Below are 19,576 nucleotides of genomic sequence, written 5' to 3'. Positions count from 1 at the left end.
ATGAATTAATAAATAATAATAGATGGAAGAGAGATAGACAGACAGACAGACAGACATGAAACACTAGCTGGAGAGATGGTTCAGTGGTTAGAAGCACTGGCTGCACTTACAGAAGGCCAGGGATTAATCCCCAGCATCCACAGAGTGGCTCACTATCATCTGCAACTCCTGATACCTCTCTGGCTTCTCCAGGCAGCAAGCACACATGATACACAGTTATATGCAGGTGGAACGCCCACACACATAAAAGAAAACAAACAGATACATATGTAACATGAATTCTTAGAGCCTCCTGGTTGAACTGCATTAACGCTGCAGGTGCTGTTAACTCCCCTACTGTCTCCTCCATACTCAATCTTAAGTCCCACCCATTCTTCTAGATCTCAGAGGAAAACCCTGTTACTAGCTCCTAGTCTCACCTTGTTTCCATGACAATGAACACCTAGGGCTTTTCTTTCTGAAGCACCACTTCCTTCGGTCCTGCAGCATCTCATTTAACATTTAGAACAACTCTTTATTCACTTATTGTCTCTATCTGGTTCCAAATCCCAAAACACAGATAGAAAATCGATCCTTCATCTCCCCTATATATTAAGTCATTCTACATTCACCCCCTTAAAATTATTACCTGCAGGCTGGGGGGCGGGGGTGTGGCTCAGAGGTTAAGAACACCCGATGAGTGCTGAGTTCAATTCTCAGCAACTACACGGTGGCTTACAACCATCTATAATGAAATGTGGTGTCTTGTCTGGTGTGCAGGCATGCAGGCAGGCAGAACACTATATACATAATAAATAAATCTTTAAAAATATATATTATCTGTCCTCAGCTTCAGCTATTTCTCTGTCAAGCATTCTTGCCATTCACTGTGTGCAGATGAGGTGGTGAACACTGGAGGATCAGATGACGTCTCTGTGGTTTCAAGGCTATGGGGAGTTGATAAAGCCAGGTTTTGACCATGGCAGCTTAATTCTAATATAGCTAATATTCTATACAGCCTTCAACAGCAAATGAAGGCTCATCAGAGCAACATCAGATCCAATCAATCATAATAGAGTAGAACAATTTCTTTCTCCCCAAATTAGTTCTCGTCAAGAATTTCTATCAATAGTGATATCTTTTATATTAATTAGTAGTGGAGTTGTTGCAAATGGCAAATTAAAGAAAACAATTAACAAAGGTTTTAAATTATAGGAACTGTTTTATCTACAAGAAGTCTTTAAAGAAAACTTGGATTGTTCAGTTTACATTAAAAGACAGTCTCTATAATTCCCTGGCCTCCCTCTCCTAATTACAGTGAGATTACTAATGTCCCATTTTAGTTTGCCTTCAGGATGGGGGAAGTGGACAGGAGAGAAACAACATTGCATCTATATCCCATTTCCTCAGTGAAACATCCTAGAAAGTCCTAGTCCACACCCCCTGGCTTCACCACTCAAAGTGTATCTGCATGACTGAGACCCCAAGATCCTGAGGGCACATTAACACCATAAATACAATCCGGCTCCTTCTTATAAAAGAAAAAAGAAGAGATGGGAATTAAACAAGTGTGCCATTCACGGATAAATCAAGCAAGGCCATGTGCTAAGGACATCTTCAGGTCTGTGGTCAGAAAGGGCTAGGCTGAGACCCGAAGGACACTAAGGTAATAAGCACTGTCAGCGGATGGATCGGAGACTACATTCTTAGTACATTCTTACCACATCTGGACAGACAGACAACAGAACAGAGAACATGGTCCTCGAGAGCAGATCTCACAGGTCCTGCTAAGTCAGATGAGAAGGTGGTTTGGGTGTCATTGTTTGCTTAAACACTCAACTCATAACCACTCTAGCACAAATTTCTCACAATGCTCTTCCTAGGGTTTCTCCCCACAGTGTCTTCTGATTCTTCTTCACACTTCTTTCCTGACCGCACGCCAACCAGTCCTTCCAGCTCCCTCGGATTCTCCTATCTCAGCCTACACTGACGGCTCCTCCAAGGCCCCACAGACAGTCAGTAGAGCATAAAGATGACTAACATTGGCCGTGGCGGGGCAGACTCAGCTCAAAACCAGATACCTAAGAAGTATGTGGCTGGTTGTGGTGGCGCACACCGGTAGGATTTGCTGAAGGAGGCAGAGGCAGGAGGATCACGAGTTCGAGGCCAGCCTGGGCTACACATTTTGGGGCTGGAGAGATGGCTCAGTGGTTAAGAGCACTGACTGCTCTTCCAGGGGTCCTGAGTTCAAATCCCAGCAACCACATGGTGGCTCACAACCATCTGTACTGGGATCCCATACCCTCTTCTGGTGTGGCTGAAGTCATCGAAAGTGTACTCATATAGACATAATTTTAAAAAATTAAAAAAAAAAAAGTGTGTGGGCCTGAGTGAGCTGCCTGACCAGACTGTCTCGCCTTACTCAGATGTAAATGCCAGCGCTGCCAGCATCGACCCACAGAGTTCCTGTGCGGACTGAATCTGCCACCTTGCAAGACTGGTGCCTGATGTGGTCACTCTATACTGTTATTGCCATTATTATCACAAATTAGTCTGCTGGCATTTATTAAACATATAGTCATTTGTTGTTAATGTCCATTCTTGTCTTTTTAATGAAACTATAAACCCCTGAAGATTACACAAGAAATCAAGGGTTCTCATCACCAGATCCAGAAGGGAAAAGGATGCAGTTGGAGAGCACGGAGCTAAAGAAAGGAGCATCTCTGGGAAATAACAATTGTAAACATGCGCCTGAAACACAAGAGTGATTTCACAAAGGCATTTTCCCAGACAGCGATGGGTGAGGGAATGGCGGAGGGAAGGAAACAGAGCTGCTGGAGGAGGCCAGATGCTGACCTGAGAAGAGAAAGCAGATTAACTCTCTCACTCTGACTCTGAGGACACACAGAGGTGGGTTCCAACCCAATATAAAACAAGCAACCAAAAGCAAACAACAGGATCTACCTGAAAATTGAAAAGACTTTCAAGAATGTGCCTTCTGCTACTGGAAATAAGACCACCCCAGGCAAGGTGGGTTCTCAGGACAACAGGAGACCGGACAGAGACGGTGAGCAGTCTTCGGCGGCTGCAAGGGGCTTTGCTCAGCACTACCACTCAGTAGCTATCACCATCTTTTCTAAAGACTTATTTATGTGTATGAGTGTTTTGCCTGTGTATAAGGCTGTGCACCACACACATGCCTGGTGCTCACAGAGGACAGAGGTCAGCCCCTGAATCTGGAGTTACAGACAGACGCTAGCCATCACGTGGGTTCTGGGAATCGAACTGGGGTCCTCTGCAAGCCAGCTCTCGGCCCCAGTAATTATGATTTTGTGAAAGTTGCTGAGTTTCCTAGAACTTCCCTAGCTGTATAAGGGTTGTAACACTATCTACCTCAGAAAGTTCAATTACAGTGAGATATGTAGGGTGCTTAGCAAAAGACCCAACAAACACTAGATAGATATGCATTGAACTGCCCCTCTGATCTCAAAAGTTTATGAATGTAACCTTCTTCTACAGCCAGAGGATAACTAGACATAGAATTTTTTGTTAACCCCTATTCTATAATGAAATAATTTCTTTTTTATTTTTTACTGATTTATCATTTATTTGTGTGTATGTGTGCGTGTGCTTCTTTGAGTTCTATGTCTTCTGATCCCTTGGAGCAGAAGAGGGTGCCAGATCCCCTGGAGCTGTAAGTTGCCATGTGAGTGCTGGGAATTGAACCCAGGTCCCGTGGAAGCACAGCCAGTGTTCTTAAGTACTAAGCCATCTCTCCAGCCACAGTGATTAGTTTCTTAATATTCTTGTTTTTTGTGTGATTTCTGCCCTCAAACAGAAGCACTATCAGGTAATATGCTTGCCAACAAAAGGAAACTCTTACTTCATTTTGTCTTGCTTGTCCTGCTTGTTTGTTCTCTGAAGACAACACAAAAAAGCAGAAGAAACAAAATGAAAACAAAGTATGTTCTCAATCTCAAGATAAATTCCTTCAACAGAGAGAAACTGGACACCCAATGAACAGGATCCCAAATGAGGGTGTGTGAAGCCATCGCAGTTGCCAACTTAGAGTAAAATGGTAAACCAGGCCGTGCACACTTCACAAACCTCACTGACTCAGTCCCAGTCTTCAGAATGCACCAACGAGAGAGAAACACAGCACATCAGAGAGGCAAAGAGTGTGGTCACAGATGCACAGCATATCAGATCTTAGGTTGTAGCAGTTAAGAGTTCAAACCTGAGAACTTCCAAAGAAAGATGCTCTCATTGGGGGAACAATAGTTTGCAACAACATCAAACTTGTTAGCAGCCAATTCCCTCCAGGAAACAGGAGTGCAGACCCCCAGAGCAGAAGAGGAGAGGAAAGACAGATAATTTGAAGTTGGGCTCATCATTCCCGGGAAAGACCTGGAGACTCAGAAGGGGAGGGAGGAGCCCCAGGGAAACAGGAGTGGGAAGGCCAGAGTCAGCCAAGCTTGGTTTTTACCCCACTCTGGTCATCACTTTGTTCCTGAATGGAGAAGCTTGGGCACAATCAACAGATTTTTAAGATATATGTACATATTACCTTCACAAACACACATATATAATTACAGAGAGAAATTAGCTTTTTGAAAAGTGTACCTTAAGTTATACATATCAATAGTACTAAACCAATAGAGTACTGTAAATTTTAAGATAAGGCCACAGCAATTTAAGGAAAATAACCCTGAATAGGTGAACGCATCCTGAAGACTCACTATGTACCTCAATCGTTGAGCTCTTTGATGACTTACAAGAAAGTCTTTGTGCAGAGCCTCTTTAATTCAGTCTTTCATTCAACAAATACTGACTGACCCCTAGAATGTGACATCACTCCGTAGCACTGGCAATTCAACCACAAACTCGACCACTTTCCTTAACTCTGCCAAGGTAACGTTGCAGTGGAAAGGACATGGGCATGCCTGAAGTGGCAGAATGCACAAGACAAGTTACACGCGTGTAAAATGAACGGCTGGCAGAAAGGAGACAAACCAGGAAGGAGGCAGCTGCACACAGCCAGCCAGAGATCTAAGCAGAGAGTATGAATAAAGACCTGGACGAAGCAAAGGAAGGAACATGAGTGCATCTATCGGGAGGGAATTCTATGCACAGAGCAAAGCAGGAACATGGCCGGTCAACCGTGGTTGGACAAGAGAGCTGGGAGAAGAGGGCAGAAGGAGAGGTCCAGGGCTGGTGGGGGAGGAAGCAGGGATCCCTCTTGGGCCTGTAAAACCTTATGAGTTAGTAGAGGTTTGAGTGTTGACTCTGAAAGGTTGGAAAGAAACTATAAAGGTAGAAAGAGAAGTTCCTAGTACAATCTTAACCTCATTTTTAATTCATTTCATTAATTTATAGGAATGGGTTTTCACCTGTATGTCTGTCTGTGCATTGCATGCACACAGTGGCTATGGAAGCCGAAAGATGACATAAGATCCCTTGGAACTGGAGTTGCAAAGGGCTCTGGGCCACCTCATGGGTGCTGGACTCAGACCTGGCTCCTCTAGAAGAGCAGCCAGAGTTCTCCACCATGGAGCTGCCTCGCCAGCCCCCTCCACATGTTAAACAAAACCACTGTGGTGGCTGTGCTGGCAACAGACTGTAGCAAGTGACTGTTAAGTGACTGGAACAGACCTGTCTAGGTGTCGTGATGGGCCAGCGTGATGAGAAAGGTCAGCAGGCACCAATCACGCTGGGTGGGAGATGATGGGAGACTGTCTGTTCGGCACACACGGGGTGAGGGGAGAAGGGCCCAGTTTGAGGGCAGGGCCCATGAAAACGCATTACTGACGTACAGAGCAACCAAATCCCCTGTGGATTGCTCTGCTTCTCTTTAGCACTTTTTTCTTTTCTTTTTTTTTCTTTTTTCTTTTTTTCGGAGCTGGGGACCGAACCCAGGGCCTTGCGCTTGCTAGGCAAGCACTCTACCACTGAGCTAAATCCCCAGCCCTCTTTAGCACTTTTTATCACTGACTTTAGCACCCACATTCCTTTGGATGGGTAGCAGATAAAAGGTAACAGGTCTCCTTCTATACATGACACCTGTGGCCGAATTCTAGTGAAATAAAAACATAAAAATAATTTTACGATTTTTAAAATGGATCTTTTTATTTTATAGTCAAGTCTTACCGCTTTAAAAAAAAATAGCTAAAAGCCACCTTATAAATATGCTTGTTGGGAGAGTGGATAAAACAGCGTGTGTCAAGATAAGTCCATCACCAAGAGCAACCTTAAGCACGGATAGAATAGATAAAAGTCCCATTCAAACGCTTCTGGAAGGAAGTGAGCAGAGTGCACTGTGTGGAGGGAGAGCCTGGGAGGACAGAGTGGAGCAGGAGACACCAGAGGCCGAAACTTAGAGCCCTGGGTCCCATGAAGATGCCTTCACTTCCAAAGCCAGTAGGCGGGGCTGGGCAAAGCAGGTTTCCAACAGTCAGGAGCAGTGTGTCTCTGGCACTAAGTGCACTGAGGCGATGGAAGCTAGGTATCAGCAAGGGGACAGACTGAAATCACGTGCCAGCCACTAAAAGTCAGTAGGAAGACAGTGTTCTGCGTCACCTGCTGTAAGACACCTGACCTGGAAGGTGTACGACCTGAAAGGGAACCTGAGAATCATGAGGAAACAGGTGAACCCACCATTAGGGACAAGCCATAGAATTACCAAACATGTAATTGGTTTTTGGTTGGTTGGTTTTGGTTTTCTTTTTGTTTTTTAAGAAAATCTGGTCATCTTTAAAAGTACAAGATAAAGTGAGACTTGTGGACTACGTGGCACCTTCTGAAGCTAACGTGATGAACAGTGTCACGTCCCTGACGGGAACAGCTGAACTGAGCATGTGCAGAAGAGCCTCATCTGTAAGCAGTGCGCACTCAGTTCTCCAAGCAGAATGGGCCACAGGCTAGCAATGACTCTCACCTGGGTCTAGAGCAAAGCTAACTGTTATTACAGTCTCAACTCTTCTTTAAGACTTCTAACTTTAAGATTTCTTCTAAATGGATGTGAAACAAATAACAGTATTTGTTCATCAACAAAAAGCACTACGAGAAGTAGCCAGGGAAACAATTAAGAGCCACACAAAATGACCCGGACAGAAGCAGCGTGAGAAAGGAGGAACAGAGGCGTCAGGAAGGCACCCCTCACGACAACACAAGGAATTCAGAATCCTACAAGACTCAGATTCTGGACATCGAAGTCACAGAAACACAATGTAAGGCAGGAAATGCCACCAGAGATAGAGGAAGCTACTGTAATTACATAACTGTAAAGGATTCAGTTGGGCCAGGCGAGGTGGGGCAGGCCTGTAATCCCAACACTTGTGATGCAGAAGCCAGAGAATCAGAGACTTGGGCCTTCGAAATGGCTCAGTGGGGTAAGGGGCCTGCGGCCAAGTCTGATGGTTGTGGGAATCCATATGGGAGAAGGGAAGAGTGATCCCTACACACAGATGTGTGCACGCGCACACACACACACACACACACACACACACACACACACCACACACACACACACGCACACACACACAAATAATAAATCTCACACGAATAGTAAATACGACAATTTTGAGAGAGAGAGAATAACACCAAGCTAGCCTCAGCTACACAGTTTTCAGGGCCAGCTGGAGCTGTACTAGGGTCTGTCTAAAAAGAAAACAAACAAACTAACAAACCAATCCAGGGCTAAAGAAATGGCCCAGTGGTTTAGAGCACCCGTTGCTCTTCCAGGAGCCAGGTTTGGTGTCCAGTACCCATATGGGGCTCACAACCATCTGTGACTTCAGTTCCGGGGCATCTGATGCCCTCTTCTGACCTTCTCAGGCACCAAACATGTCCAGGGGAAACAGACATCATGCATCATGCTGGCAAAAGAGTCACACATAAGATAAAGTAAATAAATCTAATAAAAAACTGTAATCAATCAATAGAAAAAAACTTAATCAGTAGGCTCAATTGGAGAGTAAGACCTAATAATCATAATTGTACATAATGATTCTGCCACAAAATATATAAAACTAAGTGGAAGAAAATATAAAGAAGAAAGAGAATTCTATCCCCGCAGGTGGGAACTTATCCCACAATCGGGGCTGTCAGACGTGGCAGCAGCCCCCTTGTCTCCTGAGCCATTGTGATGGCCCAGTGTCCTGATCCTCTTGCACAGCTCATGGCTGTCACAAACAGCTGGCAAAAGCACTGTGTGGCGGTTTGAATGTGCTTGGCCCAGGGATGGCACTATCAGGGGGTGTGGCCTTCTTGGAGTGGGTGTGGCCTTATTGGAGGAAGTGTGTCACTGTGGGGCTGGGCAATGAGACACTCCCCCTAACCGTGTGAGAGTCAGTCTTCTCCTAGTGACCTTCAGATGAAGATGTAGAACTCTCAGCTCCTCCTGCACCATGCCTGCCTGGATGCTGCCATGCTCCAGTCTTGATGATAATGGACTGACCCTCTGAACCTGTAAGCCAGCCCCAATTAAATGTTGTCCTTGTAAGAGTTGCTTTGGTCATCGTGTCTCTTCACAGCAATGCAAACATTAGGTAAAACACACTGTAAGACTGACTTGGGTTTGTTTCAGTTCATCATGGTGGGAAGGCATGGAGGTATCAACAGCTCTGCCCCTGGTGACCCCTCCCCACACGCCAGGGCTCATCTCCTAAAGCTCACCAGCTGAGGATCAGGTGCACGTGCACGCGAGCCTGTGAGGAACACCTCAGATTTGAACCACGGCAGTCACTTAGCCCTCAATACTAAGCTAAAAAGCATGTAGGGGAATAAAGGACATACAAAATGTGAAGGAGGAAAGGAAGGAGGGACTGTGGATGACAGAAAGACAAGGGACAGGGCTGAAGAGAGCTACTCCTTCAAGTCTTGAGAAGTCAGCAGCCACTGCGAATTCATCCTCCGCAAACCTGGCTGTGCAAAGGAAACCGGGTGTTAAATTCCTGTCAGGACATGAAGAGGAAAAACAGGGCTAGATCAGTGGGTGTGGCTACAAGCGATCACAGCCTTTGAGGAGTTCTGTAGAACGAGAGGCGTAAAGCATTCGAATGATTCTTGACTACATGGATTTACCATCATCCAGGTGGTCAGTGTCACCTTCAGTCAGAGAAATACAGATTAAAATACAAACATACTAACTCTATCTAGTAGACTGTTTATAAGTTTTAAGTCAGGCAGTCTCAAGTGCCAGCGCATGAGGTGTTGGGAATTCTTGCATACTGCTTTTAGGATCACTCTGGCCAGCATCCAACAACAGGAGGCAAATAGAACGTCACAGCCCTGTGCCCAGCATTTCTACTCCAATGTACAGAGAATGTCTAACACAATTGTGAAGAATTAGGTATGCATAGGAATATTCTTTAAAACACTATTTGTAGGGCTCAACAAATGGCTCAGTGATTAAAGCACTTACACAGAACCTGGGTTCAATCCCTAGCACCCACAGGGGAGCTCCATCTCTAACTCCACTCCCAGGGGATCTGCCGCCCTCTTCTGGTCTTCATAGGAACTGCAGTACATGTGATATGCTTAATGGTTGCAGATAAAACACCCATACACACAAAAATAAATAACTCTAGCCAGGAGGTGGTGGTGCACGCCCTTAATCCCAGCACTCAGGAGGCAGAGGCAGGTAGATCTCTGTGAGGTCAAGGCCAGCCTGGTCTACAGAGCTAGTTCCAGGACTGCCAGGGCTACACAAAAGAAACCCTATCCTGAAAAAAGATGAACAAATAAATAAATAACTTTTAAAAAGAAAATACAATAGGATGTTATTTGTAACTAAAACTTGAAATAAACAATTTTAGGTTTTAGAAACAAGTTAAATGACCATCAACAAAAGAAAGACTGAGAACTTAGGTAACAAAGTAGCGTATGATGTTTATAGATGTATCAAAATGGGTGTGATGGACTGACCCAGTATGTAAGTTACCAGAAACAAGTAAGGAAAGGAAGGCAGCTGGGGAAAGAGCCACTTACACGGGGTTTATGACCAATTATAGTATATGTGTAATTTTTCATAAGCTCAGTGCTAGAATACAGGCAGTTTTTTCATGTCTATATGCCTGAAATTTAAATTTTAATGGCATAAAATACATTATTAATGTGCTGCTCCAGCCTGACATTCATGCCTCTCTACAATATTATGTCAGCGTACGTCCCTAGTGTCACTCAGGCTGTGCTACTTCCTAGCGCAGTGTTTCCTAAGCCACAGACATTCCTACAGGGTCTTCACTGCTTCTTCCCACACGTGTGACCGCTGCACCATTAATGAACACGTTTCTTTTCATCACTTATAACTTAAACAATTTTGTACAAATAAATGAAAGGGGAAATCACGATCACTATACCCACAATGTTTTCTAGTATGAAGGGAGATTTTGTGTGTGTGTGTGTGTGTGTGTGTGTTTGTCTTTAGTGCCACATGAAAATATAAGGTGACACACCCTGGATTAATTTACAAGTAGTTTTTCAAGGCTGATGTAAAAGATCGCTTTGGTAGAACTGAACTCTCCAGAGCACACCCTTCAGGGTTCTGCTCAGATAGTCAGAGGACAGAGACCCTGTCCCATATATACACAGGACTTCCGTCAAAGTGAACCCTGCCCAGCTGTGCCCCTGCCTGGGTGTGGCCCCAGTGGCCCTTCTCTTGGCCTTCTCCTGGATCATTCCCTTGGCTTTAAGTACATTCCCTTCTTACTAAGCAATGGAAATTATGCGTACACTTTCAGGCTCGGCTTAAATATCACCAGCACAATAAAATACTTTGACTTGGATATGCTGTCTCTCTGGGTTCAACTCACTTCCTTCCTCGTCAATTTATTTCTAGATTCCAAAGGATGCTTATCAGATTCGCTGTAATATATGTCTGCTTGCCGGATTCCCTCCTTCAGCGTGTTACTCCGGTCTAGAGGCTCCATGTCTTATTCGAAGCAGGAACTGCATCCCAGTCATTTTACGCTCTGTGTGCACTGGTTATGTACATACCTGGAGACTAGGCTCCATCCGATTATTACCTTAATAATTTTTATTAACACTTTTCAATCACACAGCATAGAACATTACAACTAAACAGGGCACTCTAGACTGCCTGGCTTCATTTTCAACATAAGAAAACAAAAGATAAATCCTATTAGAAAAAAAAGAGAGAAAACGGTTGGGCTGACTGAAAATGCCGAGTTCTGGTGTTGGGGGTGTGTGCTTCACTCAGAACTGCCCAAGCAACAGTGAGTGACAAAGCTGGGCTTCGATGCTACTCCACGGCCACTGGCTTAAGACAACGGTTTACTGGTTCTTAAAAATTCTCGGTACTTCCAGAACACATCTCGGCAGTTTCTTCTCCAGTTCTAATTGCATTTCTGGTGAAGAAGCCATGGTGACTATTTTTGATCAGAAAGTCACATGCAACTCCTCGGTAAATGCTTCGGTTGACCTCGGCCACAGTATTGCACTCCTGTTACAAACACACTTATTCTAATCCAAATAGAAAGTAAGCCAAAGGGGTTGGGGATTTAGCTCAGTGGTAGAGCGCTTGCCTAGGAAGCGCAAGGCCCTGGGTTCGGTCCCCAGCTCCGAAAAAAAAAAAAAAAAAAAAAAAAAAAAAAAAAAAAAAAAAAGAAAGTAAGCCAAAGAAAACAGAGAAATTTGCCTTTCTGTGGGAAATATTTATCAATATCAGCATCTATCACTAGATTGCCTGGATTTATTTATTTTAGGACATACATGGTATTTTACGAAGACAAAGGAGTATCAACCCAGAATACACACTGTCAACCATGATTTCAGGAAAGGAAGCAATGAGAGCCCCGTGCTCTGCTCTGCTCGCTGGCCTCCCTGTGGCCAGGGAAGGAGAGGAGGTGAGGTCTGTGGTAGACAGAGGAGGGGGTCTCCTTGCTCATTTTTTCTGTCACAATCCTGTTAAATTTCCCTTTTTCTCTTGGCAGGTCAAGTAAACTAAAATTCCCACTCGAGACACTGTATTTAGCATTTTCATACTATGTTTACATTGTTGAAGTAAAATGTTAACCTATGTCTACCTTCCTGAATGAATAAAAGTAACTGGATGCCAAACAGTTCTGAAATTCCTATGACTTCTGCGTGCCAGCTCCGAATGCCTCACAGTGATTCTAGTCTGTTCTGACTTGCCATGAAAGGGCAGCCTATGTAACCCCTGGCCCCGATAAAGACAGCCATCCAGTTACTTGTACTGAATACAGGAGGCATTAAAGCTCTGTGTGTGGCTCAGCAGTACCCGTGTACCAAAAGCATGCTTAAATGTAGCGAGGGGCTGGCTGAGTAACTACTTCAACGAGCCCTTAAGTAAACCAGACCAGACAAGACACAGTGACTGCAAGGGTTTATTAAAGCAGTTCTAAGAAACCCAAAAAGATCACTTCTCTTTTAAAAAAAATAAATAAAAGAACCACTTGGACTAAAAAGAAATGAAATTTGACTTGATCAAATACTTCATTAATTTTTTTTCTACCTCTAAGGGAGTGCCCTTTAAAATCCTCTTCAAATAGGATGGAACCTAATTGCTTGCCCAGGGCCACAGATGACAGGATTTTTATTTCAACACTGCCACCTAGTGGACAACACTTTTAACAAGTCGCTGGCTCCATCAGACGGAAATGCTGGCTCCCCAAAGTTGGTAACATTCAAGGAGGAATGTACATGTATGTACACGTAACAGTTTACACACTTATTGTCATGGAATAGAAATCATATAATTTACGAACATTATTACGCAGTGCTTTTAATTAGGTACCTTAGTGATTTCTTCAGATGCTCGTTCAAAGTCCTGGACATTTCGACAGTAAAATCCTATCGTGCAACTAGGATCCATTTTTCGAAATGACATCTTCTTAGGAGATGGACAGTGGAATGTCTGCAATTTTTAAAATAGTCTGGAATTAATTTTCCCTTACTTGATGGACTTTTTCTAAAAATATAATAAACACATTTCCTAAGGAGCATTTTAGCCCTTACCATTCTCTATAAAGATGCAAAACACAAGAACCAGCTTTGTGTATTTTTTTTTTTTTTTGGTTCTTTTTTTCGGAGCTGGGGACTGAACCCAGGGCCTTGCGCTTCCTAGGCAAGCGCTCTACCACTGAGCTAAATCCCCAACCCAGCCTTGTGTATTTTTAACCAAACCTTCAGCCTCATGACACTATACTGTTCAGCAAAACAAAGCCAGTTCACCAAACACGGGACACATTTCTGATACTCGAAGAAAGGAAGAAACACAGACCACCAGAGTCAGCATGTATGGTCCAGTCCAGAACCAGCCATGTTAGCCAGCCATCTCTGAGAGGCTGAGTTCAGTCTGTTTTATTAGAGATTCTTCATTGTTTATGAATTCATAGCAGTTTTATCATATAGCTAAAGGTGAGAAATGAACCAAATACCTACGGGTTGCTGAATTAAAACTGTTATGTTCAGGGGCGGGAAAGACAACTTGGTGGTTAAGAGTACTGGCTACTGTTGCAGAGGACCCAACCCCCCCCACACACCAAAGTGGTTCCCAACTGCCAGTAACTCCAGTGCCAAGGGATCCAATGCCCCCTTCTGGCCTCCGTGGGCACTGCACACACGAAAGGCACATATCACACACCTAATATAAAATAAATAAGTCTTTTTTAAAATGTAAAGATTCAAGTCGTACCATAGTTGTTTGGAATTAAAGTGGAACAAATACCTTTCATGCGCATGTGGATGAGGGTTCACTTTAGTCTTGTGTGTGCATGTGGATATATGAAGGTTCCTCCTAATGCTTAACTCTTTTAATAAGACTAGTCTATAACACCCAAACCACAGGCTTGTGCAAATGCCCTGCACTGACACAGACAGCTTCAGGGTTCTGTTTGTTTGATTTTGTCATTCTTGTGGTTTTGTTCGTCTATTCTTTGATACAGTCTGTCACTGTGTAGCCCTGGCTAGCATAGACTTGGCAATGTAGACCAGGCTGGCCTCCAACTCACAGGAACCCACCAGCCTCGGCCTCCTGAGTGTAAAATTATTGTCCCATAATTGAATTTCTCCTAATTTTCTTTTCTAATATTCATTCCCATGAAGAGCATGAGATGAGGCAGGCGAAACTCGCCCATGGGGGCTCTGCAAAGGGCATACGTTCTGAGCAGGCCAACTCTGTGTCTGAGTCAACAGCACGCAGTAAACATGCACCAACCCTGACCTGTACAAAGTGCCTAGCTAATGCCTTCTTCAATTAGTGGGGTCCACGCTAGCTAACGTAGATCTCTCCGGCACTACCCAATACAAGCGCTGTTTCACTGGACTTTCCCTACTACGGTTTCAATTATTTTATTTTAAAGAGACTAAGAAACAGATCTGAAGCACAGAATAGCTAAGAAAACTGTACGTTGCAATATGGAGGAGTGTGTTGGGGTACAAGGCACAGTTCTAGGTCATATTTATAAGAAAATAAATTATTTTACATAGAGCATATCTAAAAATAGCCAAATTTGTTGAAACCCGGTAACAAGAACTGATTCTTCAGTTCTTACTACCTGGTAAGGAAGGCAGTCAGAAAGTCTGTACAAGGTCCAGTGGCACAGATTTATCTCACCTGTAACTGTGTCCTTCTCGCCACAAAGCACTGACTAGAGCCTTTCCTACAATCAGTAACTAGACTAGCATGTGCCTGCTCCACCACAGTGTCCATAGAAAAGAGCCACAAACACTGACCTGTAACTTGTGCTTTCCTCGATGTCTAAAACGAACTTGTTCATTACCCACAAAGCACAGCTACAAGTCCCTGATTTTACTCAACAGTGAAGCTGCTCCTGGCTGTCCCTGCATGAGGAGGAGGACTCAGAAGGGCACCTCAGGTCCATCTCTGTTTAAGTCACATTGTTTTGTATTTACCTAAGATTCTGAAGTCAAAACAATATTAATTTAAATTCCGAATCATTTCGAATCATTTTTACTCATTGTGAAATAAGTCCGCCTTTTAAATATACTCCAAAGTGGTGCTGCTGGTCTAGGTTCATTTTATGATAACTCTTTAAGCTATGCGTGTATAATTTTAAAATTCTGATGTCTGGTAATAGCAGCCTCTACCTACATACACAATTTAGGGAGTAATAACTATGTATACTTCCTTCTGTAACAATGAAATATATTTCTGGAAAAAGAAGAATCAACTCCTATTTATTTCGTTTTAATGCATCATTTATTCATTGCCTGAACAAATAATTATTAGGCACCTATTAAATTCCAGACATGATTACGTGTTTAATTAAGATTTCATTTCTAAAAGAGATATGGTGGATCCATACTCTTTATATATGCTCTAAGAATAATAATTATTGGCATAATGGATTTTATTACCTAAACATATGAACGATACCAGAACAATTATATTTAGGTATGCCTATGCTATTGTGGAGCTTGGGATGAAGCTTCCTAAGTAGTAAAGAACATGCCTGCTAACTGCAGTTCACATGTGAGAGAACATGCCTGCTAACTGCAGTTCACATGTGAGAGAACATGCCTGCTAACTGCAGTTCACATGTGAGAGTACATGCCTTCTAACTGCAGTTCACATGTGAGAGAACACGCCTGCGCCTGCTAACTGTAGTTCACATGTGAGAGAACACGCCTGCACCTGCTAACTGCAGTTCACATGTGAGAACAGGCCTGCTGACTGCAGTTCACATGTGAGAGAACATGCCTGCTAACTGTAGTTCACATGTGAGGGAACACGCCTGCTAACTGCAGTTCACATGTGAGAGAACACGCCTGCGCCTGCTAACTGTAGTTCACATGTGAGAGAACACGCCTGCGCCTGCTAACTATAGTTCACATGTGAGAGAACATGCCTTCTAACTGCAGTTCACATGTGAGAGAACATGCCTGCTAACTGTAGTTCACATGTGTGAGTCATAAAGAATGTATCTCTGCCTGACAAATTCACCTTCCTCACCTGTCTGTCTGTCTGTCTAATAACTTCAATGCCACTATTTCTCTTAATTTATTGGTGGTGATTGATCCTTCCAGGGTCTGGAAGTTGGAATAGGGGACCTAGGAATTGGAACAGATAAACATGCCCATTAACAGGACTTTTCTTTCCCTTAAGAACTTAGCATTTGTCCGCAGTGTTGGCACATGCCAGTAATCTCAGCACTTGGAAGGCCATGGGTCTCTGTGAGTTCAAGGCCAGCTTGGTCTACAAAGTGAGTTCTAGGCCAGCCAGGGTGACACAGTGAGACCCCCATCTCAAAACATAATAATAAAAAATTAAAATATCATCTTAAAGAACACAGTCTATGATTCTGGAAGCACATGAAATAAGAACTCGCAGTGTCTGGTTTAGGAAGCCTTACTTCACTAATAATATTTATGTAATATTGCCCTAGTCTGGGTTCTGTTGCCTGATAGCAGCAGGGCCAAATGTAACTTGGAAAGAAGTTTATTTCAGCTTTTGGGTCACAGTCCACAAATGAGGGGTGTCAGGGTAGAACTCAAGGCAGGAGCTCACAGCAGAAACCATGGAGGAGTGCTGCTCACTGCCCCACAGCCTAGCTTCAGCTCAGCCAACTTTCTTACAGCCCAGGACCTCCTGCCTAAGGGTGACACCAGCCACAGCCTTCCTATGCCAACTAGCAATCAAGAAAATGCCCCACAGACGTGCCGGCAGGCCAGGCTGGTGGAAGCAATCCCCCAACCCTGAGCTGAAGCTGAGTAGGAAAAACATTGCATATACATTTCGTGTGAGTACACAAAAACATGTGCACGTAAATTATATTTGTAAGCTATACACATGCCCACACATGAATGCACACATGTGTGTCCTCCTCCCACTCCAACAACTAAGACTCTGTCTTATTCTGGTCACTGACAATGAAAACCTGCAACTCAGTCTGCACTCGCTGCTAAGGCCCCACGTTACCCTCATTCTCTTCTGCTTTTTCACCGTCTTTTCACGGCGTTTTCTCTAAGTTTGTTAAACAGCTCCTCTGAACCCCACTGTCTCCTCGGAAAATCGCATATGTGGTTTACACACTAACAGCTGCCTCAGACGGACGTGGTGATGCACACCTTTAATCCCTGCGCTGATTGGGGCAGAGGCAAGCAAGTCCCCATGAGTCTAAGCCCAACCTGAGCTACATAGCAAGTTCTAGGCCAGCCAGGGCTAGAGAGAGAGAAACCTTGTCTTAAAAAACAAACAAAAACCCTCAATGAAGATAACTAAAGATGGGGAAGACTCTACTCAATTACACGAGCTAAATCAACAACATATCCTAACGTATTTGAGGCAGTGTCACAAAGATGAAAATTAAATAAAGACATAACAAAAGCACTTGGCGATACACGGAAGAGTTCAAGAGAGGTCTACAGACTTTCATCTAGAATATTTAATAAATGACAGCTCAGAAAGAAGTTGGCCTAACTTAATTTCAAAATGTTAAAAGTTCAACTGTAAAAATGTAAGAAATCAACAAGGAAGAATAATAGCAAGAATATATTTAAACACATTCTCTAGCTTAAATCTCGTGGTTCAGATTTCACAACCCTGTTAGGTCACTCATTTAAAACATCAGGATTGCAAGTAATTATTTACATGGAATTGGATAAAAAGGTTTGCAATTTAAATTTCTTCATCCACTAAAAAAATCTACAAAACTGATTTTTGGCATTAAAGTATAAAAGAGTTTTTAGAGTATGAATATTATTCATCTGTGCAAGGCTTCAGTAGTGTGTGCACAGATCACAGCAAGGCTGCTTGGGATGTACAGCGGTTTGACATCCTCACGTGGTATGAGTGAAGCAGAGGTGAGATGTGAGGTTTGGGGCCCTGTGGCAGTGCTCTGACCTAGACAGCTAGGGCACGGCTGCCCAGTGGACCTCCTAAGGTGTGTTAAGGCTCACATGCGGCATTCTACGAACTGAGGAACACATAACTTACAGAAGAGGCTAGGCTGTTCTATAATACATCTTCCTAAACCAGACTTTAATCTTGCAGTTCGTTTTCATATTGACTCCCTTGAATACTAGTGTTAATATCAGCTCAAAAGTCATTTCTGAAGCAGAATGTTTAACATACTTCGCACCAGCACCTCCCTTTATAACCACTGCCCTTGCCAATCCTGACCAAAATCGTCCTGGTCTGACAGAATAGTTACCTGTCTCCCTTTCAAACTCAAACTCCTCTGATATAACACTGGATGATAAATGACAGGGACAGAAGAGTCTATGAAATGAGGATCAGTGACTGCTAGAAGTCCACATAAACCCGAGGATGTACGCAGAGGCAGGGCTCCAAGATCTCACCCCGCCACTCTATACCAAGCGGTCCACTTTTTTTTGGGAAACTGTCCTTTTGTCTCCTCTCCTTCCGGGACAGACCTAACCCTCTAAAGTCTTCTCAGCTTAGACAGCTGGCTACACAAGTACTCAGAGCCTTGATCATTTATTTCACATCAAGGTCTCTAAGGAGTGAGGGACGGACATGAATGAAGAAGATAGCAGATCACAAATGAAACTTCAGCAGCCAAGCTCGCAGCCTGTGACCAGCGTTGACTACGGTTTTACAGACTAGCGAAATAGTAACTTGTGGTTGTAATACTGCAAAAGCATGGCTGCCTAGCACACCTCTAGATAACAGTCTGCCTCGTACAGTCAGAGAACAATACCAGCTCTCCACGTACAGTACCTCGAGAGGGAAATCCTTTATGCTGACATCTACAAAAGACTGGCAGTAATGAGGATCCATGTAAATCAAACTGTCATCTGCAAGGACAAAACAGAAGACAAGTAATTCACAAAACACCTTATTATGACACTGCTTACAATCCAATTTCTATGTAGAGCAGCTGAAAAAAAGGGCTAGGTGTAACAGCCTGCCGGCCTGAGGCTCGCCAACAGAAACGCAGGTCTGCGCGGCATAGATTAACTTTGCATAATCAAACATGCTTGTATAAGCAGAATTTTATAAAGCGATGAGACTGTCATTTAATTTTTGGTGATGAAATTACTTTCACAAACACACAATTATACTCTACAGTTTGCATATGAAAAATGCATTGGCTTCTCTGTGCTGACAGCAAGAACATATTGCTTGTCATTTAATCAACTAACACCGCTAAAGACCGGGGGAAAAGGAAGTATGTAAATATCAGCTGCAGAATGCAGCGGGGGTCTTCTGCAATTCATGGAAACCAATAGATTGTGCTTTGTTTGGGCACTAACAGAAATTAAGCACGAATTTTAAGGAATCCAATTACGCTGTGGACCAAATGACCAGCCCGAGTGGCTGACAGGATGGCCCACAGAATGAGGGACGCGTTGGTCTCCGTTAACCAGCTTGTCTCCAAAAATCTCATAATTACTTTCCACTTTTAAAAGAAAATAATTAAAAAATAATCATACTTAGTCACTGACCTTGAAATCCAGCAAAGTAGTATGACTGTTTCGGTTTGCCGCCAATGATACCAACACAATACTCAAGGCTTAAAACACCCTGTCAAAGGCAATCCACAGATTTAGATCAGGGGACAGGTGGAGAGGACCTGAAACAGCCGAGCCCGCACTGCTGATTTTACAGGTGCCCCCACTTCCTGCCAAC

The 19,576-nt window shown here is 43.6% G+C and overlaps 1 protein-coding gene across 6 annotated transcripts in view; it reads right to left on the bottom strand.

The window, feature by feature from the left end:
• The window catches only part of Atg4c (autophagy related 4C, cysteine peptidase), a 73,301-nt gene that overhangs the window by 7,321 nt on the left and 46,404 nt on the right, over positions 1 to 19,576 (bottom strand). For 4 of the 6 annotated variants that reach the window (XM_039109912.2, XM_039109911.2, XM_039109913.2 and 1 more), the window contains 3 exons: positions 19,393 to 19,471; positions 18,665 to 18,741; positions 12,755 to 12,874 (listed from right to left, as the gene is read on the bottom strand). In XM_039109912.2, the coding sequence (XP_038965840.1) occupies positions 12,755 to 12,874; positions 18,665 to 18,741; positions 19,393 to 19,471 (276 nt within the window). Of the gene's footprint in view, positions 1 to 110; positions 187 to 12,754; positions 12,875 to 18,664; positions 18,742 to 19,392; positions 19,472 to 19,576 lie in introns of all 6 variants that reach the window. The other 2 variants (XM_039109914.2, XM_039109915.2) reach the window with 2 other exon arrangements.

This window comes from Rattus norvegicus, chromosome 5, assembly GCF_036323735.1.
Source record: "Rattus norvegicus strain BN/NHsdMcwi chromosome 5, GRCr8, whole genome shotgun sequence".
NCBI lineage: Eukaryota > Metazoa > Chordata > Mammalia > Rodentia > Muridae > Rattus > Rattus norvegicus.
Note: the sequence above shows the minus strand (reverse complement) of the source record. Positions and strands in the feature narration are given on the sequence as shown.